We start from the raw sequence: 11,218 nt of genomic DNA on the forward strand, positions 1-11,218 counted from the left end.
GACTTGCAACCAGATCCCACATTCTTTTTCCCCACTTTCCCAGGGCAGTTCTCATGCCATTATTAGCTTTCCTAACAGAAAAGTTATACCATGAAGGACTGTGCTATATGAAGGAAAGGCAATATGGAAAGCCACCTCTGAGTGATGGTTCGGCCTAAAACCATCTTCTGTAAAGGAGGAGTAGAGCCACGCACCCAGACATAAGGATATACCTCCTCTGTGCCAGGCTCATGCCAGACAATCAATGCGTATTTTCTCCTTCAGTCCTCACCATACCTTTCATAGAGAGGATTTCTCGTCTCACTGTACAGATGAGAAAACCGACGCTCAAGGGAATTAAGCAACCTGCGCAGAGGCTTAAGGTCTCTAAGTAGGTGACAGTGAGAAGGAGAACAGCAGCCTAATAGCCAGGAACCCGCCCGGCCCTCAGAGCTGGGCCCGGTGGTGTTCTGATGCACAATTTCACAGGGCATCAGCATCAGACAAGGCGCTCTGTGACCATGATGGGTCAAGGCAAATCCAGACCACTTGGTACCCTCACTGAGCCCAGCAAACATGAACATGGTCCAAATTCCAAAAGCAAACTAAGAGTCTTCTCTCCTGGCTTTAGCCTTGCTCCGTGCTTCCTGCCTTGCAGGTAAGAGTAAGGTAACTCCTGCTTCCTGAAAGCATTCAAACCAGAGAGAAACCTCACTTTCTTGACCGTCCCCCTAAACATCTCCTAAAATCCTAACCCTGGAAGAAGCCCTTTCTAACCACCGCTTCCAGACCTACCTGTGGTTCCCCCCATTGTAATGAGTATTAAACCCGACTTGTTCAAGTGCAAGTGTGTTCCTGGTGGGTTTTGGCTGCGGGCAGTTGGCAATGAGCGTACCAGCCTGGATCTGCCCAGTTTCACATGGCATTGCTTGCATTCTTTCATTGCGCCTCCCAGAAAACAGGGCATTTAACTTAAAGCAAAGGGTGGAAGGTTGATTTGTTCTCCTTTTCCTGCATGGTTTCTGTGTACTTTGTTGTCCTCTGGAAAGGAAGGTTGTGAAGATGTCAGATTCAAAATGAGCCTGAAGTTCTTTAGTATTTGCCAATTCCCATTCAGAGAAGCACCTTTTATTTACTCGTCCACAGCCTTGTGCCCTGTGTTGTTAGAGGGTGTGCCTCCCAGGTTCCAAGCTGTCGCAACAGCAGAGCCCACCGTGTGGAGATAACGTGGTGGCTGTGTAGACGGAGGTCTCCACAGGGCACCACCGGAGTCCAGGAGCAGAGTGATCCGTGTTGCCTGCACGGCCCAGGAAGCCCTCCTCTGTGAGCTGGTTCTGAAAGCCTGAACCCCCAGGTGCAGGACAAAGAGAGGCCCTGAAGGCAGAAGGAGCTGTCTGAGCAGAGTCTCGGAGATGGGAAATCCCAGCATGTCAGGGTGACAGGGCGGAAGGAGTGGCCTAGGGGAGAGCAAGGAGATGAGGCTGGGCCGGGAGGTGGGGCCAGATCAGAAGGGCCTCGTGGCCCACCCCGAGGGGTCAGCATTATCCTTGGGGGAGGAAGGAGTCAGGAGGGTGGTTCTAAGCAGGGAACTGGCAGGGCCACATCCATTTCAGAAAGATCATTCGGACAGAGGCAGGAGGAATTTCTTTTCTTCAAGCATGATAGACATGACCTGAAGGGTGAGTTCTGATTCATAGTCTAGAAGGGGCATTTATTAGCTCTAATGGACTACAAGACTAATGGGTCTTATGTGCCCAGTGAAGGAGCTTTGACCTCACCCTGTGGGTAATGGGGAGGCTTTGAAGGATTTGAGGCAGGGCAGAGATCTGGTCAGATCTGACAAAAAGATAAAATAAAAAACCCGAAAATGTCAACAGTGTGCTGTGTTAATGCGTGATTCCATTTAGGCTTCGTGGAATATTGAAAACAGCCTAGAGACCCCACTCTGACCTTGCCAGAAGTCAGGTCAGAAATTTCTGGATCAAATGATTTCTTAGCTCCCCTGCAGCTCTGACAGTCTTAGATGCTGTAACAAGGAAGGTAAAGCTGTTGCCCCACCGTATAATGCATCACGGTGTCAGACTTTGGGATTATCTGCTGCTTGGGGTTTTCCACACCACTGCTCCCCTTCATTAGTGGGGATAATTGAGAGTTGACTGCAGTCGTTACCACTGTTGTGATGGGTATTTGAAGCTGAATTCCGGCAAGCAGGAGATGTGTGAATATTTATCTCAGCTGCAGAAAGTTAATGCAGTGTGGCATTAATTACCCTGTCTGAGCCTGCTGTCTTCTTCTGTTTTTAGGTGTCATTCTCAGTTGAATAAATTAGTTTCCAAAATTAGAAGAGAGCAAATTGTAGGGTGAGATCAAGGCAGCCTGACTTCTTTGGGCATCCAAAAAGCAGGGTGGGCTGAGAAAGGATACTCAGGAAAGGAAGTGGATGCATCCTTTGCCCAGCGTAGGCAAAAGAAACCGTTCCCCAGTAGTTAGACTTCACGACCCTACCCTTCACTCCACCTTTGCTCCACCCACCCCACCCCAGGAAGACAAACACGGGAAAGCTACATGTCTAGCCTTAACAACAGGTATTTGAAACATTTCTAGTCATTGGCGGAGAACAGATTGGGTGCTTAATAAATCATCCACTCTAGCTTGTGCTTGATTCAATTTTGAGAGAATAAAGCCAGGTGAGAGTGTGTTGATAAAAGGATTGGAACAGTGAAACAGAACAAACTGTATCCTGGTCATTCATTCATTCAACAAACCTTCCTTGAGCATCTACTGTGTGCTAGCAGATGGAACCGCAAAGTGGTAACTCAGAAGTAGGGTGTGGAGAATGGACTTTCCTACTTTCTATCACTGGATATTGGGAAGAAGTATTATTCTTTACATCTCCAAAGGGGGTCTGAAGTTCCATGGGTGGCAAGGGACAAAACGGCCATCTGTCAGGTTAGAGTGCCTCGAAGGAGGCGCCTTCTGCCTGGAAGAATACAGAGATATAAGTTCTAGAAGAAAACATCCTGGACCTGATGACGTGAGTCCTGGATTCTGTTCACGACATGGTTACTAAGTAACCTTGTGACTCTGGGGGAAAAAAAGCTCTTTTCACTGGGCTTCACATTCCTCATCTGTCAAATGATGGGTGTGGATAAAATTATCTTCTAGCCCATCCTCACTTTACAAGAAAAGCAAGCAATACAATGTATTAAAACCCATGAAAGGTAGCAGAGTGACTTTGAGATCACGCAACCTCTTTGATTTTCAGTTTTTATCTACAAAATGAAGATGGAAAGAATAAAAGCCACTCCTAGGACCATTAGCCAGATAACATAGGACACTCTACAACACTGTAGATTCAATCTACAGGGATGGGTGGGAATTGGGGGCTTTTTTTTTTTTTTTTGTCTTTTTGCTTTTTTGTTTTGTTTTTATGGCAACTGTTGTCATAGACTGCAAAAAAGCACTGGACCTACTTTTAGATCTTATGTCCCAAACTTACTAGCTGTCTGACCATGGACAGATTACTTAACTTCTCTGGGCTTAGTTTCTCATTTGCAAAAGAGATAAATCATCTGCTGTACAAGGCTCTTGTGATGGGTTCGAACGACAATGTACTTGAAAATACCTAGCGTGATGCCAGACACATAGTAGGGGCTATAGATACCAGTTCAACCTGATGGTTCAGGAAAATAAGTAGTTAAAAACAATTTATAGTTACATGGCAGGAGGTGGGCTAAACCATACAATACAACAGAATTAAGATATCAGTATCCATGTAATTCTGGTACAAACACCCAAGAGTGACAGCATAAAGGTCAACTGTAACAGAAGCGCCTATGCATGCTTCAGACCAGTGTATTGATCTCCTTGGCCAGTGCACCTTGGTCCCTTTCAACATGAAGTCTGAAGTGGTTTCAACAATGCCAAGCACCTCTTCCCATCTGCATTTGGATGGAAGGTTTACTGTGTCAGATGCTGATGAAAACCCTTGTGTAGGTCTCAGGACAGCCACACGGGTGCAGGAGAATGACTGACCAAACCTCAAACAGCAGAGTAGAGAGAAACATGTCCCAGAAGGTTTTAACTAAGAGCAGAGGGCACAACTGCTCTAACTCTTGCTCTAACACATATCCCGTCTTCACTGCTCGTTGACATCAAAGAGCAGTTTGAAATAGAATTCCAACAGTCGCCAGTGGGTATTCGTAAAACCGTGGTGGGAAAACGTTCACTTGACCTACTCTAGTTGTCAGCATGTTCTGAAGACCCATAACTTCCAAAGCACTGTGCTAGAGGCTGTAGAGATAGTGTCTCTAATTCTCCGAGAACCCTGTGGATAAACCCTGCTGTTCCCCTTTCATAGCTGAGGAAACCGAGGCTCAGAGAGTGTGAGTATCTTGTCCGTGTCACACAGCTGGTCCAGCTCTCTTTATTAGACCCTACCGTTTCCCTAACAGGGCAGCTAGGCTCAGCTGGAAGACCAGGGGGCACAACTGGGTGAGTCATGCTTCTTAAGGATAAAAAAAAAGTTGCCAAAATGATATGCACCATGATCGGATAATCCAAAAATAACCTTGAGTCATTCATCATAAACTGTCACCTTTCTGTTCTAATCCCAAACCCTCCTTCCCCAGCCATCTGAGAAAGTCCTCTTGGGAAAAGAATGGGTCTCACGTTGTCCCTCTGTTCCCAGGAGCTGGAGCCTCTCTATGCGCAGATCCACAGACCTAAGAAATAGCATTGACACGGGCTTGCGGCAGGTGCTTCAAGACCGGCATGGAAATCAGCATCACGACAGGCTCTCTTGTATTCTTTCACCTCACCTCATCCCACGAAGAAATTCATGATTGCCCAATGGAACTCGCTTGGAAGAGGGAACTAAGAGTTTTTGGCAACTTACAGCAGATATTTATGGCAGCACAAAAACAAACAAACAAAACCACACAAGAGTATAAACAAATCATACCCAACATGGAATCACAAGTCAAGCAAATGCTTGCCCAACAAATATTCTAAGCTCCCTTAGGGTGGGTTTAAGATGACCTCGTGTGTGAAACCATAGTTCTCCTTTTATTTCTCTACCTGTTGACCGATGTAAAGACATCCGATGGGGAGGAACAGGCCTCAGAGAGTTTCATCAGGGTTGGCACTGACGTCATTGAGGCAAAAGCGGGAGTTCCTCAGTGTCATCGTCACCACCCCCCAAGGCCTGGTCTGCCATCTTTCCCCTTTCCCTTCTTTGTCATGTTTGAGAATTAATGGGTGTACAAATTTTTGTATTGCTTTTGACTTTTTTTAGATATTGGTGAAGAAATCTAACTGGGGGGAAAAAAAAAAAAAAGCCTTGTATGAAATGAATTAACTTGAAATCGCAAGACAAATGAGTGATTGATGATGATTCTTGATTGAGAATGTTGCCAAAACAACCCTTTAGCTATTCTGCATCCCGGTGGAGAAAGACAGCTTTCGGTTTAACCTTCGCTCTGTGAGTAGGAAAGGACATCGAATCCCATTGATGAGAAAGATGAAAAATGCATCTGATTACCTAGGAAGCTCTAAACTCTAAGGACAATAAAATGATATTTTTTATTTTTCCGATATCTTGCTGCTGTGATGCTATGCAGACAAGTGTCTTCTCCATGTGCCATTTTCAAAGAAAAGTCATTGCCAAATAATTCTGGTACAATCCTAGTAATGTGGTTCTGGTACTTAAAAAACCAACTTTCTAATGGAAAAACGGTGACATGAATATTCAGCATAACAAACTGATTCCATGGTCAGGATGGTTCATCTCTATCTCTTTTTGTACATCAGAAAATTCAAATGGAATTTTTATTTTATACCTTGAAAAAAAAAAAAAAAACCTTACCATTAAACTCTTTAAATATTTAAGGGAAATGGCTTTAAGGAGTTCTAATGAAAAAAAAAAAATTGCCAGTTTGGTTTGTTTTTTTTTTTTTTTGTAAATATAAATGTTAATGAAAATGCTTTTTAATAATGCCATCACACTGTAGAGAAGGTAGCTGATTGAGTGCAAGATGTGACAGACTTGATGGATGGGGGCTCACTTTCCAGAGGTTACTCTGGAGCATCTGGTGGGAAGCTGGAGTTCAGGGCCAGCTGGTGGGAGCAGTTGGCCAATCAGCAGCTAGTGATCAGGACGGGAGCACGTGACTCCACCATCTCCTTGAGCCTTTCGGCAAGAGTACCGCCCTCTGTGTGAAACAAGAGACAGTCCTCGGTCTGAAGGCCTGTCCTTCAGATTCTGAAACTCACTCCCACCTCTCCACTCCCACCCCTGCCCCACCCCCGCTAGAAGTCCCTGGACTGTTTGTATGTGAAACAGAAGAGTTTAAGCTTCCTTTTTTTACATTTATGAGACAAAAAGTGCAGTGTTCGGTTCGTACGTTTCGCACATGATTTTCACAAAGAATCTATATATTTTTGCCCTACAGAGAATTGTTCTACAGGTCACATGTGTTTTCCCGACATTCCTATGCAGTTACCGTATGTTGAATTTAGTGGTTTAACACTAAGAAGAAAACTTTAAGGAGTCATTTGATGAATTGGATTGGGGATGGGGTAATTATGATGACTTGGTTTTAAAATTTGACGAGTCGCATTTACCTTGATACAATTGGCTTGAATAGGCCTGTGTGCTTTGGTTCTTCCTATCCATAGACATGGAAATGATTCGGGAGAAGGTATACTGTTCCCAAAGGAAAAAGTTGGTAAGTCGAGGCAACTGTTACCGTTTGAAGCCCAAATAAGACACGTTCAGGTCACTGGGATCTAAATGTTGTCCAGTTAAGGAAAGCGGGAAAGTGTCCATTATAGGCTATATGGACCCGCCACCCTAATGTGGAAGATCTGAAGAACCAGGAAGGTGGAAAGGGCCCTTGACCTTCCTCTGCTGCTGGCATGTGTCGGTCCGGCGTCAGTTCTCCAGGAACGTGCATACACCTTTGATGAGTTCCTTCCACGTGAAGGGGAAAATGCAGACGGTGGGATACGCATCCGAGTTGTCCTGAAATCAGCTCAGTTGTGTTTTCTGGGGATTTGATAAGATAGGCCATTCCCGTGGGGAAATGACTTCAGTTGCTCTGTTGTCCATGATTCTGATTCTAAACCAGTGGTGCTATCTTCTCCCTCACTATGGCTGTCTTAGAGTTTGTCTTGCAGTATCACACCCTGTACACTGATTCTGTGGGTTGCTCCTGACACGTTGCACGTGAACTCTGGCTGATGTTGCTGCTGCGGGTACATCAGGTACATGGTACGGGGCTCATGTCATAGCCCAAAAGTGACAGCCCAGTGGACTTGTCATCCTTCCTTGAATGTGGTTGAAGACATAACTGGCTCAGAACGTAAGGAAGATGGCCCCATGGGATGAGGGAAAGTGAGGGAAACAAAGTCAAGATTTGCAGCTGCCACCCATGTTATCATTGGCAGAATTCTGCTGTTTAAGAAGCACTGTGTGGTGAGCTCAGAACCACCGTATCCTATCCCAGGAAGACAGTGAAATTTCCAAATGAGAGCTGAGGTGCTGGTCCCGAAAGGCCATGGGGTATCTGCACCGTTTCAGTTAGAGCGATAAAAAATCCACGTGTACAACTGTTAATGCCTCATCCTTCACTAGCACGAAATTTGTCACTTTAAATTTTGAAACCAGGGAAACACCACCTGTCATTCCGTCCCCATCCCCCACAGCTCTCTGATCTTTCCATGCCGCAAGACTTTTTGATAATTTGTACTCATCCCAGTGTCTACTGAAACCCCATCGTGTAATGTACCAGGCACCTCCTTTAAAAAAAAAAAAAAAAAAGTTTTCTCTGTGGGTTTGGTTCATTTCAATTTCTGCGTTCTGACACATATTTTTTTAATAAAGATGAGAAAGAGAAAATGACTGTTGCAGTACATTTCTAGACCTACTTTAACTTTACCTCAGATGACAGTTTGTTAACATATATGGGACACATTATTTTTAACTTTATGTACAATGCATTCAACAGAACAGCAAGATTTTTAGAAATTTTCCATTAATTTCTGTAACACGCCATGTAAAACTGTTACAAATAAACATGTTTGAGAACAACAGCTTAGCCTGGTTTTATTCCACAAGGTGCTACTGGATATTCAGGTGAGGGATTGCAAAAGGCACTTGCTTCTCTCAAAGCTTTCATCTCCCCACACGAAGGTGGCCTCTTATCCTGGCGCTGGGCCAGGGAAAACAAAAACAAAAATGCATCATTGAGGAGTTAGGTCAGTTGGTCCTCAGTTCAATCCAGGCTACACTTGGAAAATCAACCACAGTGAGGAATGAGGAGGAAGTGGTCAGAAACAGCACACCGTGTGTAGATGTGGTGTTTGAACCCGCCTTTAGCATGGCACTTTCAAAGTTGGGAAAAGACCTCCAGACTCACCCTATGGATTTGTGTCTTCTCAAAACAAAATGAAAATAAACAAACCAAAAAACCTGTTAAACTATTGTTTGGAAGGACCAAGCTTAACCTAGACTTTCAAAGAGTTTGGCTTGTACTTTATTTCAAGATCATCTGGGAGTTCCCATTATGGCTCCGTTGGTTAAGAACCCTAGACTGGTCTCTATGAAGGTGTGAGTTTGGTCCCTGGCCTCACTGGGTGGGTTAAGGATCCAGCATTGCCTCAAGCCATGGCTTAGGTCACAGGAGCAGTTTGGATCTGGTGTTGCTATGGTTGTGGCATAGGCTGACAGCTACAGCTCTGATTCGACTCCAGCCCGGGAACTTCCATATGCCATGGGTGCAACTATAAAAAGGAAAAAAAAAAAATCATCTGCTTTAAGGCACCCAAAGAAGGAGGCACTTATATTCTTTCATAGTCCCACACGTCACACCAAAAAAGAGAAAAGGAAAGTAAATCTGAAGCTGAACCTTGACTTGTATAAGTATTGAAGATCAGAAGAAAAAAAATGTGTGTGATTTTTCTCTTGTTATTAAATCTGTTCGTTGATCCAGTAATCAGCTAGATTACAGATTATGATTAGGTCATTGAGATGCCAAAAAAACACTTCTGTTTAGAAATGTGTATATTAACGGTTGTGTAAACACGTGCCCTCATTAAACAGAAAGTATTAAACAGGTGTTACCACCAACTTTGAGAAAGTGAGATAAAGGATTCCAGCAAAATAAATTTGGGCCATCAATCAGATAAAAGTAACAACTTTTGTACAGTAAGAAAGGCTCGCTCTTGGACTGAATTGTTAGACAATGTTACAGAAGCCTTTCTGAATAATAGTGCCTCATGCTTGTTGAGCAGCTAACTGGTGCCTGATAGATGCTCCATGCTGCATGTCTGTTTTCTCTTCGGATCATTAGATGTTATCCCCAACTTATAGGTAAACTAAGACATGGCGAGATCAAATAACTTCCTCAGCTAGCAGGTGGTGGTGTTAAGATTTGAATTTTGAGTCTCTTTGCTCATATTTGATCATAATTTTTTAACAACTGAATATTCACCCTTTTAAATCGTTCTATATAGTCTTGTTGAAAATCCTGACCGCCTATACTTCTTTCCAGTCCTCTAGTTGATCTTTGGTAATATGTTAGATTTCTAAGTTCCTCTAGTTTAAAAAAAAAATTTTTTTTTTTTTTGTCTTTTTGTCTTTTTGCCTTTTCTGGGGCTGCTCCTGTGGCATATGGAGGTTCTCAGGCTAGGGGTCCAATCGGAGCTGTAGCCGTTGGCCTACACCAGAGCCACAGCAACTCAGGATGTGAGCCACGTCTGCAAGGTACACCACAGCTCATGGCAACGCCAGATCCTTAACCCACTGAGCAAGGCCAGGGATTCAACCGGCAACCTCATGGTTCCTAGTCGGATTTGTTAACCGCTGAGCCATGACGGGAACTCCTAAAGTAAATTTATTATTATTAGATGTTGGTATTTAAGTATGTCGCTAAATTCTTAGTTTCTTATTTAATGAGCACTTTCGAAAGGGTGTGTGTCTGAGGGATTAAAAAATATACCTTTTGCCCCTCTAGTTCAAGTTTAGCTGAAACCAAGCACCAGTGATTTACTTTTCCAAGCTAAACGAATCTTAAAGAAGTGACAAATTAAAAAGTGTCCTATTTAACTGCCAGGCGGATGCCAAAATAAATCAGCCAGACAGATCTGCTTTCATTTTGTGCTTGAGAGAAAACCCTTGTTGTTTTGACAGTAGATGTTTTTTGTTTTACTCAGAATGACAGTAGGAAAAATGTGTAGAATAAAAACAGGTTTCATTGAAATCAACCTTCAAAGCACTGAAACCTTTTAAAAGATGTTTAAATTCAAGGGAATTGTGAGCAGTGGTGCCTGAAAGATTTTTTAAGAGGTAAACAGATGTAAATGGCTTTCAAGCCACTTAGTGACTAATTCTCAGTATTTCTGTTAAAATAGGAATAATAGTTGCCACTTTTATGCTGCTCTTGCATGTGCCACTCATTTTCTAGCTACGATTTCCAAATTCTTACACAAGCCCTGAGAGAAGAGAAATACGCTCCCCACTTTGCAGCCTAGGAAACTGAAACTCAGAGATGTTATGAAACAGCCGTCAATCAACAGCCAAAGAGCTGACGTCGTTCTCAGGGTCTAACCTTTGAGGGTCCTTCCTCTGCTCCAGAGTTCCTTCTGGAGGCAGGTTGCGGTGATGTGAATTGCTCACGTGCTCTCAATGAAATACTTTTGAGTCTTTCTATATTCAATTCCAAGTAGTGTCGATTGCATTAGAAAAATCACACCCCGCATCATCCTACTGATTCAGTACCGAACTTGATGCCTCAGTAAATGACTGTAGATTTAACAAAAGAGAGAGAGGAAAACATCCAGTTTTATTTTCAAGAACAGTAATAACCCTAATGTGATCCAATGAAGATTTAATTTCAAAATAAAACCCTAGCCTTCATTGTATCATCCAAGATACAGAGATCTGAAGAGGGGACCTTTTTGAACAGGTTTTTCTCTCCCTCCTTTGCTGAAGAATATTAATGACTGCCAAGTGGAACATGTCTAAATATTCTTGCAAGACAGCAGCCTCTGGTGACGTGGGTCTTTAATCTTCGAAACAGCCTTTTGCCACTTCTGAGGTCACAGCCTGGAGTGGGGAACCTGTGGGGATGGTAGAAGAGGGAAAAATAGCAATCAGGGCTGGTATCTTGTCAACAGGAAAATGCTATACTGTCCTCCTTCCTACTGTATTGTCAGCAGCCCCGCCATGCCTCTTTGG

At 43.5% G+C, this 11,218-nt stretch overlaps 1 protein-coding gene across 51 annotated transcripts in view; it reads left to right on the forward strand.

Moving 5' to 3' along the window:
* The window catches only part of DAB1 (DAB adaptor protein 1), a 1,225,890-nt gene extending 1,217,817 nt beyond the window's left edge, over positions 1 to 8,073 (forward strand). For 50 of the 51 annotated variants that reach the window (XM_021093137.2, XM_084957877.1, XM_084957886.1 and 47 more), the window contains one exon: positions 4,670 to 8,073. Coding sequence is in view for 19 of the 51 variants with exons in the window: in XM_084957886.1 (XP_084814012.1) it covers positions 4,670 to 4,714 (45 nt within the window). In the remaining 32 variants the exon portion in view is untranslated. 51 annotated transcript variants of the gene reach the window in all.
* The last annotated feature ends 3,145 nt before the right edge of the window (positions 8,074 to 11,218 follow it).

This window comes from Sus scrofa, chromosome 6 (genome assembly GCF_054392235.1).
Source record: "Sus scrofa isolate SSC_HxYL_T2T_F1_AM1 chromosome 6, Sscrofa_HxYL_maternal_Yorkshire_Landrace_v2.0, whole genome shotgun sequence".
NCBI lineage: Eukaryota > Metazoa > Chordata > Mammalia > Artiodactyla > Suidae > Sus > Sus scrofa.